This window comes from Mirounga leonina, unplaced genomic scaffold (genome assembly GCF_011800145.1).
Source record: "Mirounga leonina isolate KUSES-001 unplaced genomic scaffold, KU_Mleo_1.0 Mir_115, whole genome shotgun sequence".
In the NCBI taxonomy this organism is placed as follows: domain Eukaryota; kingdom Metazoa; phylum Chordata; class Mammalia; order Carnivora; family Phocidae; genus Mirounga; species Mirounga leonina.
Genome location: NW_023270268.1, coordinates 13741516 through 13765607, shown reverse-complemented (window position 1 = coordinate 13765607; position 24092 = coordinate 13741516). Strand labels below are relative to the sequence as shown.

General features: G+C 36.8%; 1 protein-coding gene across 13 annotated transcripts in view; it reads left to right on the top strand.

Moving 5' to 3' along the window:
- Positions 1–24092, top strand: part of RBMS3 (RNA binding motif single stranded interacting protein 3) — a 739797-nt gene that overhangs the window by 210120 nt on the left and 505585 nt on the right. For all 13 annotated transcript variants that reach the window (XM_034993359.1, XM_034993406.1, XM_034993350.1 and 10 more), the window contains exon 3: positions 146–204. In XM_034993359.1, the coding sequence (XP_034849250.1) occupies positions 146–204 (59 nt within the window). The remainder of the gene's footprint in view (positions 1–145; positions 205–24092) is intronic.

The following is a 24092-nucleotide window of genomic DNA, read 5'->3' as shown; positions in this document are numbered from 1 at the left end:
TCATCCAGGTGTGAAATGGGAGTACAGAGCTTGTTTTCTTAGTTTATGCCTGCTCAAATGTGTGTGTACCAATGTTCATTAAGGTATTTTAAGCATCTTCATTGGGCTATAATAACATGGATTTTTCCCTCTCTCTCTCTTTCAGGTATGGAAAAATTGTATCCACAAAGGCAATTCTGGACAAAAACACAAATCAGTGCAAAGGTATGTGTAAGGGCGTCTGTACCATGGCCTTTTGCCTAGGCTGTTGGATTGATGGCTCCTCCAAGGTAGATGTCCAGGCACCAACTGCACAATGATCACGATGTACAATATATGGCAAACCTCTTTAATAATGCTGAGGCTTTGATGAGTTGTATTTCTAGTAACATTGTTCATTAATTTTTTTCATTAACAAACAAAATGAAAATCACAAATCAGAACAAGTATCAAATTGCTTCAGCGTAAAACTAAATTACCTCTTAATAACTTTGGGTTGTCTGATTTGAATGATATCATCAGTGATGCAAATTGATTTCCTATATAAAAATGAGGAACTCTGGGGAAAAGTTCCCCATGCAAAGCACATTTTATCTGTTCTTTAAAGCTTTCACAACCTGGGTTGACTAGGAATTAATTTATGGATGGGCCCATTGTGTCTAAGCTTCTGCTGTCAGCATCTCTTGGGATCCGAGTTGGTATCTTATTAAGGCTTTTTGTTTGTTTGTTTGCTTCCCCCTGGAAACATGTCTGAAGTTATTTGACTATATCTGTGACTCATGTTTCTTCATGTCTGGGAATCCCATACTCTTTCAAGGGTTGTGTTATATATTATTTGTGAAATCTGTATGGTCTCTCTTGCATGACTCAGTTCTTACTAGAAAATTGGAATGCTTCTTGTAACATATGTTATTTGTTGTTCCTGTAATCCAGCCTTTTTTGTAATACTGACATCAAGAAGTATGGTAGAGCCAAGATCATTCTAAATACTGCCCCTATTTCACATACAGATATAATGTGCATATGTTTTAGGAACAGACACTCATATACTGAAAATATATCCTAGCCTACTTGGGTAACGGTAGTCAGGTTCTATTCAGCCATAAAAAAAAAAAAAAAAACAACCAAAAAACAAAAACATTGCACGTCTCCTAAAATCTCACAAATGCACTAGGTATTTAGGTACTACAAGCCAAAAAATAATAAGACAGGTTCCTGTCATCTAATTGTTCAGTTTGAAAAGGAAACCAAAGAGAAAACCAAGAAACTAATCCTAACATGCTTACTAGGATCAGTGTTATTGGCCTAATACATGTGAAAGTGTAACCTGGATATCCATAATAGAGATACGCACAAAACACTGTGAGAGGAGAAGATGAAGATTTCTTTTGGGGGAATGAAGTTTATAAAGGCAAGTCAGAATGGATGAGCTTGGGAAAGGTCTGGGAGAAAGAATTTTAGGATGTAATTGAGCAGACCCACATGGCTGGAATAGAAGAAACTCCTAACACCCCAATCCACATTTTCTTGTAATCGCTTATTTAATTCTCTCTCTCTCTCTCTCCAAAGAGACTTAGATTCAATGAAGACAGGACCTGTGTAACCTAGAAAGATTACCTTCAAAGTGAGGTATTGCAGGGGAATGCTTGACTATCTGTTGGGGATGCTAGAAGAAAATATTAGAACTTACCTCTCTTTGTTTTTATATCAACCTCCTGTGTGTGATTTAGAACATATTAGTGAAATTTTACAAATGCATGTTTTAAACATACAAATGAATTTTGGGTTTGCTAATACAAATATTTTTATTCATTGTAATATGAATTTAAAAAGTGGTTTGGAGACTACTAGTCTCATAATAAGCACTGATAAATACAGAAGGAGATGAAAGAGGGAGGGAAAGATGGAAGAAAGGGAGAGAGAAAGGAAGGGAGGAAGAGAGGGACCCTGGAACCTCCTAGGGAAAGCATTTAATAGAAGAGTAGCTAAAGAGGACCTTATGGGAAGCCCGAGGGCTATTAGACCTTTTGCCTTGAGGGCAGTATGAAGAAGGTGGAGTGAACATGTGGTCATTCTACACACACAAATAAAACCCTCCAGTTACCTTTTCAACATTTAGAGCCTGTGGATTAACAGTAGTGATTCTGAATCATAATCTTCCTCAAATACATGGAGATGGGTATCCTAAAAGTAAGCACTCATGATCAGAAAGGTATTACTGTCACTTTCATGTCTGAGGGAAAATATTATTTTAATGATATTCTGAATCCTATTTAGAGTATTCCTTTCAGAAAAATGGCCCCTGAAATGGTTACCAGTACAAAAGACATGCAGTTGGGAAGAGGAAGCAACTATATTTATGGAAAATTGTTTATAGTTGTCAGTAATAACCAGGGGAGTGCATTTCTAAGGTTGGAAGGAAGATGTGACATCATTGAGGAGTTCAAGGAACTGATAAAATAAGACATTGAAACAACCATCTAAGTATTTATTGAAATAGCCAGGAACTGAAGCAGAATAGTATTGGGGAAAGTAATTGATCCAGAAGGTATTTGTGGAGAGCTAAGAGCAATGATACCTGGGGGTCTATAGACAACAGTGAAAATGAAGATTCACTGGTTGTAAGATTTTATGATGAAAGATTCTAAATTGGAGATTTTAAGTAGGAGCAAAACCAGATGGACTTAGGAGCAAGGAGAACTCTGCACTTATAGATCCATTGGGAGAGGAGATGTTAGAAAGGAAAAACAAAATACAAAAACCAACAAACACTTAAAAGGGCTGCAAAGGAGCAGTGTGTTCTGGGTGAGTCAAGAAACAACCGGAAACATGCAAATTATAGTAATTTGCAGCGATAGTTTATATCCACTCAGGTAGCAAATATTATTTCATGCAGGCCATCCAAGGCTGGTTCCTGTCCATCTGGTCACTCATCTTTGTTGGCATCATCCTAAATTAGTAGAGATTTCTTATAAAGTCAGTGTGGAGAGAGCAATAAAAGGCATTTATTGACTCTAGTAATCACACTGAGAATGTTGTCCCAAATATGTTATTCAAACAAATGTTTAAAGAATGTGTAAATAGGCCCACGCTGAGCACTCTTTCATTCTCTGTATTGGACACAAATATAGGCAAGCTCCCAATTCTAGCTTATGGAGCATATACAACTGACGTGGCCATTGCAATGACAGGAAAGAAGACTAAGCTATGTCAGATGATGAACATGTTTATTATAGGAGGTTAAATGAATATAAAGGAATATAAAGTCATGTGTAAAATAAATACGGAGCTAGGTAAATATTTGAGAGTAAGTATGGCTTATAGTTAATCTGTGGTAAAGCCAGACTTCCTGGTTTGAACACTGCCTCTCCACTAAGTAAGCTGTGTGATCTGTGGTGAATGACTCAACATTCCTGGGTGCCTCAGTTTCCCCATCTATAAAATGATAATAATAATAATAATAATAGTAATAATATGGCCGGATTTGATGGGTAAGTGAGTTGTGCATGGATAACGTTCAACAACACCTGGTGTCAGCTGTGGTATAAAATACTGGCAATATTAAACAAAAAAATATGTCAAGGGGGTGAGAATATGGGTGATGGATTATTATTAACTTTACATTTCTCCAAATCTGTTGTCTTTTCAGACAAAACAAACAAACAAAACAAAACAAAAACAAAAACAAAACCAGTTCTTGGAAAAATGATCTGGTTTCACTTATATTTATTATATTTATGTTTTGGTGCTTCTTTTTATGAACTATGTGGAGCCTATGACTATATATTTCTTTGTTTCTTGTAAAATAATGTCAGATGAAAATGGTAATCAACTGGGAGAGAATATTATGTTTTGCTTTCTTAAATAATCGGCAGAAATTGAGTTCTTCTTGACCGTGGATTTCTTACGGAAGGGAATGGAAAGGGTGACGTGGCTTTTTCAAACAAAATCACGAGCTTGTCATTAGAGAATGCAAATTGGATTTGGTCTTCTGTGAGACACTTGCTTCTGAACCATTTGCAACTTCGCCTCCAGACTCAGGCTGTGTAATTAAAACCAAATCTTAGGAAGACAGGATTTATTTATTTTTGTTTTTAAGGATATGATATGAATTCAATTTTTCATGAGCTGTTGCACATGCAGTATATTACATGCAAGTTAGTATTTAGTGAGGTGTGAGGAAGTGCATTCACTAGTCTCCTTGAAGATGAAAAGAAAAAGCCTCAAAATGAACCTCGATATATTAGCCCAACCTTAGACTCTTACCCTAACTTAGCATCTGAAAGAAAGGCTTTTGTTCCCTCCTTGTATCCCACTCATACACTGAAGTTCTGTACAGTAGGCAGGCCCAGAGAAACACACTCACTCTCTATTTTGGAAGGGGTCATGGAGAACTCTTTCAACATAACTTCTCGTCTTCAAGATTGTTCTTTCTTGGGTGGTGGCTGTGGCAGTTTTCATTCTGTAAAATATGGCAACATGAAACAAAACAGTCACCGTCAGGCCAAAATGACCAGAAATTGCTGAACAAAGCAGGCAACAGCTCCAGATGGAGAGTAATGAAAAGCAGACCACAGTTCATTCAGATACTCAAATGCAAAGACCAAATAACGGCTATTGTACAAGACACAGAGATTTGCACTGCTTTGTTTTTTTGTTTGTTTGTTTTTCTGCTTTTCTCCATATGTTTCCCTCTGGGTCCAGTATATTTACTAATTTAAAAAGTCAGGGAAAATTAAATGAAAGAAGCCATTGAAAACGTGGTGTAAATCTTCAATGAATTTACTTGTCTCTGCCTTTTCCTGCTTTTTAAGTTTGGCTTCCTCTGTACCCCTCCCCACACCATTTTTCTGACAGGCTATGTGTTTAGAGCAGAGGGAATGAGTAATGGATATTCCATAGAAAGTTTCCATGCCTAATAGCCATAGGATATAAGCATAGTTAGCGTGTGCCAAGCATACCAACTTCTAAGAGTTTGAAATACTTCCTTCTGCCTTTGTTGTCACAAGCTGGTTGAATTATACTTATGGAAGCTTATGTTGCCTTTAACATTTCATTGGGCCCTTAAAATCAAAGTTGAAGACAAGTATTTCAAAGTTCTGAAATCATCCATGGAGGATATCATTCATTCTTTATTAAATGATATCATAAATTGTTATTTCTTCTGTAAGAAAAATAATTCTGCATGCTCTACTAATTTTATAGAGAGGGATAGAACCCTCCTAGATTGCTTCAAGGTGTGTGAGTGAATCCATTTGGCAGTTCTAGATTCATGGCCATGTCACACATTTTTTAAAAGATGTATTTATTCATTTTTAGAGAGAGAGAGAATGCACAGTTTGAGGTAGGGGTAGAGGGAAAGAATCCCAAGCAGACTCCCCGCTGAGTGCAGAGCCCAATGTGGGACTCAACCCCACAACTCCGAGATCATGATCTGAGCCAAAATCAAGAATCAGTCCCAACAGACTGAACCAACCCAGGCACCCCACACATTTTTTTTTTTTTTGAAGTATTTTAGGTAACTAGATATGAGGCCATATACTTGGACAGCTTTGGAAGTGTTCAATTTCTTTCTCATTTAATTTTCTTCCTTACTGACAGGGAGTATTTATATAGCAAATGAGGGTTGTATGGATTTCTATATTAAATCCAGTGAACATGGAGGAAGGGGTAGATATTATATGTTGTCATATTTTTATGTAAAATCATTGTAGGGTATGCGGTAGCCCCTACCTGGGTGGAGTATATATGTGTAAATGGAACTATTTGGATTCCAGAAAATAACATACCTACCCTGGGCTTGTCCACATAGAAACAAAGTAGGTAAGGAAACGAAACACCATGGAAAGCTTCATTTCTAGTACTTGTTATTTCCCCAAATCAGTGCAAACTAAAATAAATGTTCTGTGAAATTTATGAGTCTGAGGAATTACATTTTGAGGGGAATAGGCACCTCCCCCAGGTGGGCTCACAGTCTATTGAGCAAGAAGCCCATGAAGCAAAATGACTTGAAAAACACATTTGTTCAATTTTCAAATAATGGGATTAGGTTTAAAAAAAAAGCCAAAAACATCTCTATTTAGACAACTGCATTTCCCTTTGGAAAATGAAGTGGGTGATATTCCCCTGAACTTCTTTTGTGAAGTTTAATGTATTCCAGTATTAATTTTACCACTAATCACAGGTAATCAATATATAAACATATATTTGTTTCATTTGGTATTGATATTGACTTTTATTTTCATTTCAGAAAAGGTTAGTTTGAATAGGAACTTTGCTAACTTCAGTCAGTATATAAACTTACTTAGAATCATCCACTAGGTACCTTTTACATAGCATTTTCATCCTGGACACCTTTTGAAAAAAAACGCCAATTTTTACAGTGTTATAGCCAGAGTTCGGAAAGAATAACTTCTTTGAAAGTAAATGGTCTCCATTTGTATCTCTAGCTTATGTAAACAACTACAACTAAACATGTTTTCTCCTGTTAAAAATAATCCTTCCAATCCTGTTATTTCCAATTCAGCATATTAAATATTTTAGAGGGTTCTTTAAAAATAATAATTGTTTTAAAGGTTTTTTTGTTTGTTTTGATTTTGTTTTTGTTTTGAGAGAGAGAGAGAGAGAGCACAAGCAGGCGGAGGGTAAAGGGAGAGGAGTGAAAGAATCTTAAGCAGGCTCCATGCCCAGTGTGGAGCTCGATCTGAGGACCCTGAGATCACGACCTGAGCCAAAATCAAGAGTCTGACACTTAACTGACTGAGCCACCCAGGAGTCCCTATTATTATTTTATTTTTATTTTTATTATTATTCTGTGTTAACTTTGAGAAGTCTTTGAAATAAATGTAAAGCAAAATATGTACTTATGTTTTGGTAGTCATACAACTACACAGGTTTCTTTAAAAGTCTTTTATAGCTATATATTTACTCAGAATTTGCTTGTGATCATTTTTAATATATACTGACTAGGGAAAAGTAAAACTATCCACAGATATTAAATATAGTAGGTAACACTGCTGTTTTAAGTATAAAATTATATTTAGCATCATTTAATACTATAACCCACCTTCCTCTTTGCACATGCAGAAATTTTTATTTATTTATTTATTTATTTATTTATTTATTTATTTATTTATTTATTTATTTATCTGACAGAGAGAGAGATAGCAAGAACAGGAGCACAAGCAGAGGGGAGTGGGAGAAAGAGAAGCGGGCTTCCTGCCGTGCAGGGAGCCTGATGCGGGGCTTGATCCCAGGACCCTGGGATCATGACCTGAGCCGAAGGCAGACGCTTAACAACTGAGCCACCCAGGTGCCCCATGCAGAAATTATTTTATTGGAAAAAATTTTAAATAATTTTTGTGGAGTTTAAAATGGCTTAAAAATAAAATGGTACAGTAATATTGTTTCCTCCCATAATTTGAACATGACTTTTACTAATTCATATTTTCTAACTTAACAGAAATCCTTTTATTCAGATATTGTTTGCTTTCCTGCTTCTGTGTTTCATTTCCCTATTTTTAAAATTTGACTTTTGTTAATACACATAAAATGCTCTCTCCTCTTATCTCTACTAGTCTATGTCAATTATTTCTTCCTAAATTCACCTTCTCAAGAAGTTTTCACCAGACTCTTCCCATCCTACTTAAACACTTTACAGGCACACCTGGGTGACTCAGTCAGCTGAGCATCTGACTCTTGATTTCTGCTCAGGTCATGATCCCAGGGTTGTGGGATCGAAACTCATGTTGGGCTCCACACTGGGTGTGGAGTCTGCTTAAGATTCTCTCTCTCCCTCTACCCCTCCCCTCTGACTCGCTGCTCTCCCTCTCTCTCTCAAAAAACAAACAAACAAAAAAACATTTTACAATAACTACCACCTTTGACCATCATCTGGAGTCAAAGATCTTATGCTACCTTATCACTCTTGCTTTTGTGATTATAATCTAGATTATAAAACTCCCCAGGATTCTGATGGGACTTATCTTCTGTTGCTATGAGGAACTAGGACAGTTCAGGGTGATTACTTAGATTCCAGGGGCTTTATCTTTCTCTCTGGGAGCTTTTGATGCTGCATCAATGGAAGGAAGGAACATGGCCAGGTATATGTTCTACAGGTCTGTAAAAACACCAGGGGTACCAAAGACATACATATGCACATGCTTCTTAGAGTTATTCTTTAAAAGTAAGCATTTTAACTGAGAATATTTTTGAGAGTGGAATTATCCCTTTTACTTGTGTGAAGTTATCTATTTTCACTCATCAGTAATTTCATAAATATATGGAAAATCCAATATGGTAATATATTTTATTTTATCTATTTATTTTTTTTAAGATTTTATTTATTTGCGAGAGAGAGAATGAGAGACAGAGAGCATGAGAGGGGGGAGGGTCAGAGGGAGAAGCAGACTCCCTGCCGAGCAGGGAGCCCGATGCGGGACTCGATCCAGGGACTCCAGGATCATGACCTGAGCCGAAGGCAGTCGCTTAACCGACTGAGCCACCCAGGCGCCCGGTAATATATTTTAAATAACATGCAAATTATAATAATGTATAGTGAACAGATATGTTATACGTTTGTGTCCAGTTTATTAAAATAAATGTAAACTTGTAATGCCATATAAATAAATATCCTTTCAAATATAGGATTTTAAAACATGTAGATTTTTCTAAAGAAACCCCATTTAGTTCTTGAGGGATTTTCCGAGTGAAGTCTATACCAAGAAAATCGCTAAGTAATAATTTTAGTTCTCTTGGACAAGTTACATAACATCTCTAAACATCCATTTCCTCAGTTGTCAAATGAGGTTATTTATATCTACGATGAAAAAAGTGTTTTCAGAATTACATGGAACCATGTTCGTAATGTATCTGATATATACATCAGGTAAATTTTTCTATGGCCTTGGACATGGATTTTTTTCTCATAGGAACCAGATTGTCTAGAGCTCCTACATATCTTACATAGTTTAATGCAATTCTGAGTATATTTTAAGTGTTCAAGGAATGGGTATTTTATGAATTGACACATATTTACTGAGCCTGGTTTGTTAATAGCAAAAAGTGTGAGTACTTAAAGGATGTTTTTTTCATACATCTTGGTGTTGGCTATTTGATAGCCCTCAGGACTTTTCAAGGCCTATAAACCTTATGTCTTTGAGGACAAACATGTTCTTTCACAGTAGCAGGGGGTGGAATTCATTCTAATTGAGTCAAATAGGTTCTGAAAAAAAAGTGCTTCTTTGTTCACCCTTTGTTATGTTTTTCACTCCATAATCCTTTACAAGTTCCAAGGTAAAAAGAAAAAAGAAATAAAAAGAAAGGCTAAAGATTCTTGTTTCCTTAGTTTTGAAATCACAGTGAAGGTATATTTAGTTTCAAGTATGGTTATTTTAGCTTAAAGTCATTTGATTTGATATTTGTCGTTGTTCTTATTGACTCATTGGTTATGCATGTTGCTATTAAAATAGGTATTTTTTTTTTCTGTCCTTTAGTAAAGAAATGAGACCCCCGGAGTAGAAAGAGAAAAACTCGTGCATATGGCTAAAAGCCCCCACAACTATAAGGACATAAATTGGATTTGAGAGATGAATGTATCATTTATTATGGTTCTGCAAGTGGCTCTAAGTCAGTTCAAATGTCTATCCATAAAATGTTGGTGATACAAGGTCTTTATTTCACATGATCATTTTAAATATTGGTGTGATTTCATCCCTGTTTTGTGGAATAAGAGAAAAATAGTAAGGTCTGCATTTAATTTGTATTATTTCTCTTAAGGAAAGGGCAGCTCATTTTAATTAGTAGACATCCAGATAGACCTATTGGTCATTCAGTTTACATCAGCCTTGAGTTGGAAGAAACCTGTGTTCATAAAGCATCTTTGAAGTACCTTCTCTATGACACTTATAAAGATACAACTTCTCTCAAGAAGAAATAATAAGATGCTGCAGATATCACAGCTGTTCACATTCTCAGGGCTTGTCTACTATGGAAAAAACAGGATCTAAAACAAAAGATTTTAGGGAAGCAGTGTTAAAGAACACACTGGGCTTTGAGTATAAGGATGATGTGGAAAATAACCACATTTGAGACTGTACTGAAATCACATGGTAAAATTCCGAGAGAAATATACTCTAAGGTACCTTGGAATTTATGTCTTTGGGGTACTTCTATTACAATAGATAATTGAAGTGGGAAGGAAGTATGCTGTATCACTGAAGGAATGAATGAAAGAAAAAATATTTTTCTGAAAAAGAGAATTATGTGAGGTGAAGTTAGAGGCTCATTCTTTAAAAACATACTATTAAAACACTATGGTTAAAAAGTTTCTCAAGGGATTTCATGAGGTATTTTTGAATAAGAAGGGGTAAAGGATCAGAAAATCTTTAATTTCAGATATAAGATTTAAAGAAATTATGACTAATACTATATATTTTCATAGAGAAGCAGGTGATGAATTTGAGACTGATTTGACTAGAGGAAACCTTTTTAAATTTTATTTTTTAATAAAATTTGTGTATATTCATTTGACATTATGATGATTTGGCATACATATACATAGTTAACCAATTACTGTGTCAAGCTAATTAACATATCATCTCCTCACAAAGTAATTTTGTGTATGTGTGATGAGATCACCTGAAAACTACTCTCTTAGAAAATTTCCAGTATTCAGTGCTGTATTAACAATAATCATCCTGCTGTAGACTAGATCCCTAGACACATTCTTTCTACATAGGAGCCACTTTGTACCCTTAGATAAACATCTCCCCATTTCCCCCAGCGTTTTGTCCCTGATAATCACCTTTCTGCTCTCTGCTCCTAAATATTTAGCTTTTTTAGATTCCACATATAAGTTAGATCATGCAGTTGTTTGTTGTTTTTTGTTTTGTTTTGTTTTGCTTTGTTTTGTTTTTTTCTTTGTGTGGCTGGCTTATTTCATTTAGCATAATGTCCTCCACATTCATCCGTGTTGTTACGAATGGCAAGATCTCTTCTTTTTTAAAGCTGAATAATATTCCATTGTATACATATACTGCAATTTCTTTATCTATTCATCTGTCAACAGACACTTAAGTATTTTGCATGTTTTGGCTATTGTGAATAATGCTGCAACAAACATGGGGGAGCATGTGTCTCTTTGATGTATTGATTTCATTACCTTTGGATGTATACCCAGAAGAGGGATTGCTGGATCATACAATAGTTCTATTTTTAGTTTTTGAAGAAACTTTACACTATTTTTCATAATGGCTATACTAAATTAAATTCCCACCAACAACATAACATATAGGGGTTCCTTTTTTCCCCCATATCATCACCAGCATTTGTTATGGCTTACCTTTTTAATATAACCGTTTTGACGGGTGTGAGGTGATATCTCACTGTGGTTTTGACTTGTATTTCTGTAACGGTTAGTGATGTAATGCTGAGCATCTTTTCATATACCTGTTGGCCATTTGTATGTCTTCTTTGGAAAAATGTCTATTCAGAGCCTCTGCCCATTTTTAATAGGGTTGTTTGTTTATTTGTTTCTGCTATTGAACTATATGAGTTTGTTATATATTAGGGATATTAACTTTTTATCAGATACATGGTTTGCACATATTTTCTCATGACTAAATAAAAACTTAAGAAGCCAAAAATTCCTGGGGTATGTGGGTGACTCATTTAGTTAAGCACCCAACTCATAATTTCGGCTCAGGTCATGATCTCAGGGTCATGATATTGAGCCCGGTGTTGGGCTCCGCACTGGGTGTGGAGCCTGCTTGGGATTCTCTCTCTCCCTTTGTTCCTCCTCTCTCTCTCTCTTTCCCCCTCTCCCTCTCTAACAATAACAAACAAAAGAAGCCAAAAATTCCCATACGAAAAGTAGAATTTTCCCCAGTCTATCTCAATTTCCAACCATTGTTTTTGAACCAAATTAGAATAACTCCAGGTGAAATAGATGTACATTTGTAAGTTATTATATATTAATATATTTAATTTGTATTTATTATACAAAGATAAGTACATGGGTATGTTACATATAAGTACATGCTTATGTCAGTATGTCTGTGTGTTTGTGTGTGTGAGAGAGGGAGACAGGCAAACTATATATGAAATACTTATATCCTAAGAGAATTTTAAGCATCATTATCTAAAGATTTCCCTTAAAGTTTGAGTTTAATAAAATGTAATTTTATTAAAAGACGCTTGAAGTGAAATCCCTATGGTTGTGTGTAACTAAGCATCCGCTGTGTTACATAAACCAAAGAAGTCCTGGGGAAGTTGTTCTGCCTTAGATAGTGGTCAGGTTCTTTGTGTCTTTTTCTCTATTGTGAGAGAATAATGTAAGACAAGTCATAATGAGTCAACGTTGCACATGCAATTATCAAATAAAAGTTTGTTCAAGCATTGATAAAGTGCGTATATGTTTGAAATCTGGGTAAGAATTTAACATTTCTACTTTGCATCTTTGTATTTCCACTTATGTCCTAATAATATGGACTATTAATGCAGCTAAATATCCTATTTATATCCTATGTTGTCCAGTTCAGCCTATCTTTTCTCTCTCTCTGTCTTCCCCCAGTTACTAGTCTAGAGCCGATCCTTTGCCTCTGTTCTTGTTAAGGACATTTTTTTAAAAAAGTGTATAGAGTATAACTTTCCAGATAAGATGATTTCAGTTTACAAGGGAACTTCGGTAATAAAAAGCCGGCATGGTACATGAACTGGTAGAAGCATCAGGCACATGGCAAACCAGAGGATAGTTTATCTGTTTGGGGAGGAAGACTTTTAGTACCTCTGTTGGACCGAAGTCTTTGGTAGCATCAGAGGCTATCAGGCCTATCAGCATTTGCCAACATTTTAATCTTTCCCATCTGAATTCCCTTAAGCATAGGAAGTAAACTCTTCAACCTATTTTCCATTAACCTAGTGCCCAACCGATCAACCAGTGAACCAAATAAACACACTAAAGGATAAGGACAAAAGAAAAAAAAGAAAAAAAGAAAAAAACAAAGAAGTGAATCCCAATAGTAAGGGTCAGGAATGGTGTCTTCGGTTTGTTTGCCCAGAAAAGACCCGCTTAACACAGTGAGTTGGGGAATGAGTTGATGAGGAGCTGTAGAGTCCTCAAAAATATGGTAAGCAGTGGTTATGGGGGCAGGAGATATATTTATACTAATATGCTGTGCAACTCAGCCTTGGTTCAAATAGTGGTTGAGCACACTGGAGTCTATAATCTCTTAGAACATTCCTGTCATTCATCAAAAGGGAAAAGTTGTCTAACAAAGGAATGTTGTTTGGCTACCACACTGCTTAAAAGTATTTAGATGTGACTCCTTTTTAGTGGAGGCTAGATCACAGTTAATTTTCTTAAAACCAGCCCACTTCACTCACTTGCGTACCTGCTTGGCCCCTGAAGGCATGCACGCCTTCAACTTTCAATAGCCTAGCCTTGTTGAACGGCTATCAAGTAACTCCAAGAATTATTCTCTATCCCCATTTAACTGATGAGGAAGCAAACCTGGAGAAGCTGGGCAAAGCCTAACCCTCTGTTATTTGCTCTTCCTTCCTTAAAAAAATTCCCGTACGTAAGACTAGCAGTAAATAGTCTTGGATGTTATTAATGACAGGCAGACACAAGGACAATGTTTTCATTTTGTGTGAAGGCGGATGGTTTGGGAAAAAAAAAACAAAAACTTGGCAGCAGCTTTTAGCCACCCTCTTCCATCCCACTGTAAACAGCATTGACTGGGGGTTCTCGCTCTGTCCTGTCACTCACTAACTGTGGCTATAAAAGAGCGTGCAGATGGTGCCTTGAAAGCATAGGCACCTTTTGAAAATATTTTGATCATTTTAGTTCATCCCATATATTGTTTTTTTGAGAATGGTTTTCTGTTCACTGCAATTTTGCACTTAAGTTCTATTGACAAATGTCTAGCCTTCTACCTGGGTTAACTTTAAAGTGAGCAGCAGTTTAATCATTTTTAAGTGGGAAAATATCATAGGATTATGGATGGCGGTAAGAGGAAAAAGTGTGGTTGATAATTTCCCTTCCTCTCAGATTCAGAATGAGGCATGTGCTTTCTTAAAGGGCCTGTGTGGTAGAATTTCACAGCAAATGCTCTCTTTCATCTTATTTAAGTTCTGTTTGGCTTGCCTCCTGTGTTTGCTTATGAGGATAAGGTTCAGACCTCTGCAGAGGCCACTCTATCCCAATTACTTGCCCAGGCTCCCCTCTTTCCTTTAAATAGTATGCACTTAGCTGTGGACAGTGGTTTGGTGTCATTATCTCCTTGATGGATGAACCCAGGGACAAACAACTAATTTCTTATTTGATAAAGTTTGATAAAAAAACTTTGAATGTTTTGAATTTATCCACAAACCGATCCTTGCCGCAAAACACACAAATGTCTGTGTCAGTTTTTCCTTTTTCAATCTGGTTTTTCTCAAAAGGATCTTCCCCCAGCCACAGAGTTTCCTATTGTCTCAAGTTGCCTTACCGCTTCTAACTCCAACCCAAAGGCTGCCTGGTCTCTCATTCCCTTACGTTTTAAAGAAACTTTAAGCATCTGTGTTTAGTTTGGTGAACAACTCTATTTAGGCCCATACTTTATTCCCTTGACTTCACTCTAGAATCCCTTGCCCAAGTTTGGAGTCTGAATTGTTAGAATGTTTGGACTGTAACTCCATTTCTTCCTTGCCTGGTCCTTAAGAGTTATGTGTCTCAGGCCCCATGTTCTACTTCCAGATACTGATCTTCTAACTAGGTCCTCATTGCTGGGACCATTGAGAGAATTATTTTACTTCTCCAACACCATCATTTGCATGTAGTCTGTTTTTGTTGATGGAATTTTTGTAGGAAGTATAGTGTAACAGCAAGGTAGCCATTTTATATTTATAATCAAAATTAAGTGATTGTTAGGCAGGGAATGGGTGTGTTTTGTTAGGTTTCTTGTCAATGTGAAGATTATTACCAATAGGCATCTATGAATTCCTTATGCATTGGAAACTATAACATCCTCTATGACTTGGCATCCGTGTTCCTACATAGTAACCAGCTCACTTTGACATTGCCAGTTCCTTGAATTTTTTGGACAAACAATGGGAAAGGCATGTAAAGGCTTTCTCATTTAGATTTAACTCAAGAGGTAAAGCATTACCTGAAGCTCTGTGCGGCAAATGGTTTCATATGGGCTTTGTTCTCTAAACAATTTGTAGATGGTTGTGTTCAGAATTCCCAGCCCTCATTAGCTAACTGCACACATGTGGAAACACAGAGGATATGACCTTCAGATCCACTCCAGAAATACAAACGTGGTCTCTTAAGTCTAGAGAGGAAATGCTTCCCTCTGTTTAGCCAGAAACCAGACTGATGTTTTGTCCAGGTCACACTTCGGAGCTATCCCAGCCAGCAGGGAAAAAAATGACCTCCCGGGTAATGTGTGCGTCATTAAGACTTAACTGTGTCCTTGATCCAGGCAGCAGAAGCTCACTTAAAGCACAGAAATTTAGGACTTTTTAATCCATAAAACATCAACCCAAACAAAGTGGAAATTATTGATAATTGGTGAAATTATTGATCATTTGTCCATGAGAAGTCAAGCAGGAAAAAGAATTAATTTAGAGGGGCAGTGGAGATGCCTCTTTTTTATGAGATTCTTTTAAAAGCAGAACTTTTTTTATGACTACATTTCAAGAGTCACTAAACTTCTCAACCCTTTGAGCAAATAAACTTAATCATATTTTTTTTCAAATAAATGATATTTTAAGTGTAGAAAAGCTAGAGACATTAATGCAATCTTTGCATTATATCACTGAAGCTCAGAAATAACCTAAATATGCAAAAATGGGGAATGACAGAACTCTGGTTAGAGCAATGGAGTGTTTTACAACAATTTAGAAAGATAATTATTAAGACTTTGAAACAGCATGAAAAACTAGCTGCAGTATGATGTTAATTGGGAAAAAGAAAAATGGAAAATCTATGTATGTTTTGCTAATAACTAGGTCAAAACATGATGTATGATGATTACTGAAGATATTTTTGCTTGAGAGGTGTTATTATTGGTTGACATTTATGTCTTCTCCTCTGGACTGTGACTTTCTTGAAAGAGTAAACATATTTTATTATATCTGCAAAACCAATATCTAGCACATAATAAGGGCTAGTCAGTATTTCTCGGTTAACCCATTAAAAGATGGAAAAAAGAAAGCAAATTACAAAATTGTATTTAATATCTGAACACAATTCTATAAAAACAATGCATTCAGAAGGCTAAGGACTTGAAGGAATCACGGAACGGTGATTATAGATTACAAGGATTCTTTGTATGGTGATATATTGATTTTTGAATTTCCATTATATTTAAAGAAATAATTGTACTGTCTGGAAAAACAGTGATAATGAGCAGTGTCAGCATAATTTAACCGTATTGAAATGCAAAAGAAGAAAACACTCATTTATTCAATAGTGAGAAAATTTAAAGATATATATCTTCATTAAAATCCAATTATATGTGTAAATTTGGGGGTCTCTATCATTTGGAATGAGATGTCAAAAATGATAAATTTCGAATTACTCATCACAGAATATAAGGCCTTTCATTATCTGGCCTGTCCTCTACTCTCTAACACAAAGGCTATGGCCTGTCTTAGATAATGTGAGCCCTGTGCCATTCTGGGACTGCTGGAACTTCACATTGTAGTCCCTGTGACTAGCACAACTGGAATTGTACAATGAGCAACTCACATGGCCACCCTCATGGCCCTGGTCAGTTCTCATCTCTTACTACATGTCCAACCATACCTGTTTACACACCACGTGTAAAGGCATCGAGGTACTTACTCCCTTTGCTTGAAACGTCACCCACCATGCCCCCCCCCCCTTTAATAAAAAAGTCTGGTATATATTGAGCACTTACTATGTACAGAAGTTATGCTAAGAGCTTTATAAACATTATGGCAGTGTTTTTCAAATTGTTATAATTATCTCTCCATTTTATAGAGGTGAGAGACAAGGAAGTTGTCCGAGTCCCCACAACTAGAAAATAGCAAATACGGAATAGAAATTCAGGTTTGCTTTGTCCTGAAGCCTGGCCGCTTGACCTCTCATACGTCATCCCTCTCCTATGCTGTTTCTCTACTCTTCCTTGACTTGCAAGACTCAGCTGATGAGCACTAAGTCTTCAGAGCTTTCCTTTTTCCCCTCACCCCTGCCCAAGCTGACTCAAGGATGCTTTCTCTGTATCCCTTAAGAAAACTCTTTGCTCTCCGAAAAGTCCAGCCAGCACTTAACGAAGTGGGTATAATCAGTAATTTTTCTTTGACAATGGGCCTATCAAGAACAAGAGATATATACTTCTTCAAAAAAAAAATAAATTAATAAAGACTGTATCTTGTTCATTTCTCATTCACTTGTGCTTAGCACATGCTTGAAATGTGAAATAGTTATCCAGTGAATGTCTGGGAGAATAAAATAACAAATGGCTTAACCACATCTTAGGTTCTCAATACATGGATGTCATACCAAGAAGTCATCATGTGTGTGATTTTGGTTGTGATTAGAAACTGGGACAAAATTGTAGCCATTCGTCATGTAGCTGCAGTAAGTACAAGTTCTTGTTAAGAACATCTGGGCTCGGTACTTGGGCAGATTCATTTGCCTTTTTTAAACAGTGCCTTAATCATGTCCCTTACCTGCTGAAAACCTGTGACTTGTTATTCCATTTTTTTTTTTTAAAGATTTTATTTATTTATTTGACAGAGAGAGATACAGCGAGAGAAGGAACACAAGCAGGGGGAGTGGGAGAGGGAGAAGCAGGCTCCCCGCAGAGCAGGGAGCCCGATGTGGAACTTGATCCCAGGACCCTGGGATCATGACCTGAGCCGAAGGCAGCCACTTAACCGACTGAGCCACCCAGGTGCCCCTTGTTGTTCCATTCTTTATCGAGTCTGAATTCCTCAGTATGGGTTTAAAGGACCTGCATAATACGGATCAACTCACAGTATGTTCATTCTGTTTCAACATTCACCTTTAACCTAAGCAGGCCAGGCACTTTGCTCTCCCAACACACCATGTTTATACCACCCTTGGGTTTTTACTCAATTCATCCTCCTTCACCCCAGAATACGCTCTGCTCCGTATTCTTCTTTCCTGCAAAATTATTAACAGACACCATGCATTTCTCTTGGTGTTGTTTAAAACCACAAGGCACTGAGCTCCCATGTTGTGCCAGGATTTATTTTATAAACATTTTATCAGGGAAAAAAAAAAATCTGAGTTTCCTTTTGGTTAATGACAAAGGAGAAAATCTTTCAATGGAGACGGAGGGACTTGATTCAAGTCAGAAGTTGGTTTCTAAAAATAAGTTTCACTCTCAAATGTAACAGTGATTCAAATAATGCATTGTTGTGTGTGAACAGATAACAGCAGAAAACTAGCTTAGTGCTTGGGTGTTTTGTATGACTTTAATAGGAAGTTAATAGCGTTTGTGGAGAACAGTTTTTACTGAGAGTTGGTGCCTCTGTGAGTCTCTGTGTTTGGTCTACAGACTATCCCATGTCAAGACTTCAACCCTATATTTAGTCCAGCGCTTTGCTCATGTCCGCTGCTGGTTATAAAGGGAAACGTGGAAAAAACGTTTGAATTGGTAGGCATAAAAAATGGAAATTATGGGCCCTCCTCATAGGACCATCATCTATAAAGAATAACACCCAGTTTGCCTTTACTTGGAGAATATTGCTCAGTCATTCACCATTTATAAGAATAATAACAAAATGGGATTTTCATATTATGACTTAAAAGTTGAGGAGTCTCACTGTGTCTTAGGAAAGACTAAAAACACATGTGTCACAAGACTAACTGAAAACAGAAATTTCGTGTCTGTTCATGTTCAGAGTCACTTTGCTGACACTGTACCCCTGAGTTTGGAATTCCTTAGAGAGCAAAAGTTGGAAGGTAAAAGGCAAGCTTTTCCAGTAACATTTGGTTTAAATTTATCTGCAATTAAAATTCTTATGTTATGGTAGTAATATTTCTCATTTTTGGGTTTCAGAAGCATTCGTAAATGTTTCTGATACATTTAGCAAAGGCCTCCCTTTTCCTTTAATTTCTAATGATTCATTCTGATTTATTAAAAATAAAAGGCAAGAGAGAGAAGAAAATGGGAAAATCTGTACCAGGGAAAGGTCGTCTTCCCTGTTTCTCCACAGATAATCCTCAGTATTATTTAAGAATTAGAGAATTGCTCTGCTATTATTATACTATGCTGGATAGTAAAGAAATATATCACATATTTCTAAGTTTTGGATATGAGCATTTGAAAATGGTTTCAAAAAAGGAACTTATTCTTTAGATGTAGCATGTGATGAGTGCAATCAGAGAATTTTGATTCACCTGACATTGCAGTGTGAATTAAATTATTATTTGGAGACTGTGAATACTGCATGAATCCTTCTTCAATGTAATAATTGAAATCTGTAGACTCTCCACAAATATTCCTGGACTAAGTAACCTAAATCGTCTTGAAACTTTCAGATTTGATCTCAAGATGTAAATATAAATCCATTTATTTACATTTTCCTCTTGGTACTTGATCCAGGCCTGCTTTTGAGTTCCCTTTTACCAAGAAACTGACCCAAAGGCTTGAGAATTAATACGGAGGAACTTGCAGGGAAAAAATAAAAATGAGAACAAAGTAAACAAGACAAAAGCAGTGGTGGGGAGAGCTAGAATCCTTCCTGTTCCTTGTAGATCAATCTTGGACAAAGACTGTCTAGTATTTCAAATTCTGTGGCATGTCGACAATACTGTGCACTGGGCTTCCAACTTTGGCATTTAGAATACATATATATATATAGGAGCAGAGGAGTATTCTGACAACCCATCTTTTCTTTATAATCTTTGCAGCAGTTCCCAAAGTCCTTAGCTGGAGGATATATTTGGAAAGTGCTGCTTTTCTGCTCTCAGCACATTCAGGTAACCATTCCAAAGCTGCTAAGGTTCCACTTGGGGGTAACGTGCTATTACCATTTGTGCCGTGTGTCATAAATGGGCCCTATTATTTTCAGCGAGACCCCTTAGCAGCAGTTCCAAAGGAGCGGCTCGAGATTTGCTTATACAGGTCTCTCTCCCGAACACATCCTTTCACATTTGACATTTACACTGGTTGCAGATTTTTATGTAACTCATTAGAGAGCAGTCTGAACCTTAAAAAGGTGTTAGTCTTCCTAGAACCCTCTGGCAAAGCAAAGTCTTTTATTGGACTTAAATGCTTTGAGTTGAAACCTGTACTTGTCTGATTGGAAAGCGTTTCAAGGGACAGATTTTGTTATTTTTCTAAGCGAGACTGCAGGAATTGAGCTGGAGATATCACTGACCGAAAGGATTTTTTTTTTTTTTTCCCCCTCAAAGAGCTGAGAACCAAAGGAAATGACTCCAGCGTTTAAAATCCTTTTATTTCCTTTGTGGATGATATCTGTGCGGCTGAGATGAACCACTCCAGTTGGCCCCCACCCAGACTTTATGGGAACTGAGATTAGGAAGTTGTATGGTCAAAATAGTCATTGTACAAATTGCTTCCAGTCTAAAAACCTCAAAGTTCTTGACAAAGCCATGATTTCTTGCCACATCTTATTTTTTTCACGTGGGCGACTGACCTGTCATTCATTAATTACCCTGCCAGGATTTCTTTAGTTCTTTTAGTAAAATATATATATATATATATATATATATATATATATATATATATATATACATATTTTTTTTTCCATTTCTTTTGAGGGGAGGAGGCAGAGTTTGTGAGAGAAGTATGCAGGGTTTCTGTAAAACTTCTCTTTGTGAGACACCACACATTTTACCCTTTCTGTTGCCTTCTATTTGGAATAAAATATTGCTGGGTCACAGTCAAGCATACAAAAATGCTTTCTTCCTTTCCTAATTTCATTCCACACTTTTCTTCTTGCCTGGTTTTTCCATATCCGAGAAGAATAAAATGCTGGACATGGCCTCAAAATTCAACACACATAACTTTCTTTGACACCATCATGCTCTTTACCTGGAGAAAGAGAATGTAGGCATTGCTCTAAGGTATTACATGTCCTCAGCTATCTTTCCCAGCCTGTAGGATCTTATTCATCTATGTATTTCTGATGCCTAGCATGGTCCCTGCCGTGTTTGGAGGTGCTAAATGAATGAATGAAGCAGGCAAGAATGGGCAGCACGTAATAGCATTGGAACGCACACAATAGGGAGGAGAATGATTATTACACACTTTTAAAAGTCAGGATTGTTCTTTGAATTAGAAACTGTGTTTGAGAGAGTAGCAATAGATGCAATTCTGTGTTCCTCTAAAAATGTTTTCCCGGTATCTTATCTACTTCATGGGAAGTCATGCAAGCTGGGGCTTTGTTGCTATGATTAATATTATTCTATACCAACCTAAAGCCACTCAGATTTTTGTAGAGGTGGTTGCTCCAGTATCTCAGTGATTTTCTTTCTAAGAAGTCTTTGGATTTGATAGGGCTTAGTAATTGTTCTCTAATTTAACATATACAACACATTAAAATGAACTTTAGTTACCTGACATTTCCCGTTGAATGGAATTTACACATACTACTTGTTCAGTTTTGATTTGATCTAACATTTGTCAGATATCTACCTTTGATAGACTCCATGCTTGGCACTGGGATAAGAAATAAGGAATAGGCACACACCAAGGATAGGTGACTCCTAAGTCTATAAATGATGGAGTCAACATATATAATATTATATATAAATATATATTTGCTTTAATATATACTATTGCTTTTACATATAGTACTATATAGATTTACATATGCAAACTAAAACTATATATACAAACTAAAACTATAGATTTTCACATATATATAACAAAAGATAATATGAGCTTTGTAGTTAATATTATTACCTAATGACCAGTGAGCACTTTATGCATGTCAGATTTTCTTCTAATGACTCGACATGTCTTAACTCATTTAATCTTTCCAACAAGTATGTGAGATAGGTGTTAATGTCATTAGCATTGCACAGCTGAGGATACCCAGGCAGTTCTCAAGATCATTCAGTCTCTAACCCACAAAGCCTCCATCCATGTAGTTCCAAAATGTATGCTCTGAACTGTTAAGTTTGGAGAACGCCCAGTGGCATGTTTCAGGGAGGAGGTGATATTTGAACTGGACTCTAAAGGATGAATGGAACTTTATGTAGCAGAGATGGCGAAGAAAGGTCCATCTAGAAGAGGAAAGGGCATGGCAGTGGCAGGAAGCTGTAGACAGACTTGCATGGCATTTTCTGATGGCTATAAAGTGCAGGGCTTGCTTGTATGGGAACGGTAAGTGATATAACCTGAAATGCAAGCTCAGGTCTTATTGTGAGGTTTCTTGAATAAAACCCAGAGTAAAGAGCATATTACAAAGCCAGTGAGAACCAAGGAGAGATTCACAGGCAGACGAGAATAATGTGATCAGAGCCATGTTTTGAAAAGTCAATTCTAGCAAAGGACATTGGGAATGCCAGAGGAAGAAGAAAGCTAGATGCAGGTGAGGAGGATGGATCCTTTACCCTGCATTCCTCTGCTAGTGTAACAGCTAAAAATGGCTGAACAGTGACTTGAACTATTTTTCCCTGTAGCATACAGAGACAGAAGGGAGGTGGTTAATCCAGAGCCAATATGACAGCCCCATCATTTAGAGACTTAGAACTCACCTATCCTCGGTGTGTGCCTTTTATCTTCATGCCTTCTTCTACCTGTGGTTGCAGATGGCTGCCCCCCTTAACATTACATTTGCATTTCAGATGGGAAGAATTCAAGGAGGCTAAGGGGCGGAAGACAAGTGGCAGTTGAGTGTGTTCTTGTTCAAGAGTTTTCCACTTAAATGTCATTGGCCCTAAACTGTAACATGATCATGGGTTCATGATACTCAGGTGAGGCTGGAAATTGTAGTTTTCACAGCTGGGCACATTGCCATTAATAAAATAGAGTGCTGGTAGGAAGCAAGTTCTGTCAAAGTGGATATTACAGTTGTCTGTGTGACAGTTTAAGAGGACATGGACAGAGGGCTTTGGAGCAGAAAAAAGTAAAGTGGAAACACATGGTTAAAGATGAGATTCAGGAAGACCTGGGGACCAATAAGATGAGGCAGGCTGGGGGACGGAAGAGATCAAGGAAGACTGTCGTTTCTGACTTCCGCAACTGGGTCACTGATGGTGGTTCTAACTGAGATGGGGAACAAAGGCAAATCAGTTTTATGGACAAAACAGTACATTTGATTCAGATTATACTGACTTTGGTATACCACTGGGACATCCTGTAAAAAAAAATGATAAGTTGGTATAAATGGACCTAAAGTTTAGGAGATGATGATATGAGGTTCAGGGTCATCTAAACCACAGCAGCTGATTAAATCCCTGAAGGAGGGGATATGGGGTGGCACATAGCAGAAGACTAAGGAGAGGAAGTGTTTAAAGGCAAGCAGAAAAACCCAGAGGAATGGACAGGGCACAATGTCATAAAAGCTAAAACAGTAGCATTTCTAAAAAGGAATAGTCCGTGGTATCAATACCTTAAAGATTCAAGACTGCAGAGAAGACATTGGGTTAGCAATTTGGTCATTATTAGTGTTCAGTAGATATTGAAAAAAAAAAAAAAAACAACCCAAATGTACTGACGCATGTACTTCTTAAATTTGTATATTGATTTCATATTCTTGCAGAGACTAGTTGTATTAAGAGAAGAGGTTACACAGAAGTCAAGACAGTTCCAAAATCTACTAAAAGACAAAAATGGGATAAGAAACATCAAGGGGATATTGACACATACAATGAGTAAAGTTCTAAGTGAAAACATTGGATCTTACACTACATGCCCTAGTTTTTTTTAAATAAAGATCCAATCTTGTAGCTTTTACAAAACTGTGACTTGTAGAACATCTGGGACTAACTAAAAGGGCAGGTAAAAAGCCTGTTGTACATTAGTGAGAGTACATTGCAGTGCCTACATTTTTTTTTTTTTAATATTTTATTTATTTATTTGACAGAGAGAGAGATAGGGAGAGCAGGAACACAAGCAGGGGGAGTGGGAGAGGGAGAAGCAGGCTTCCCGCCG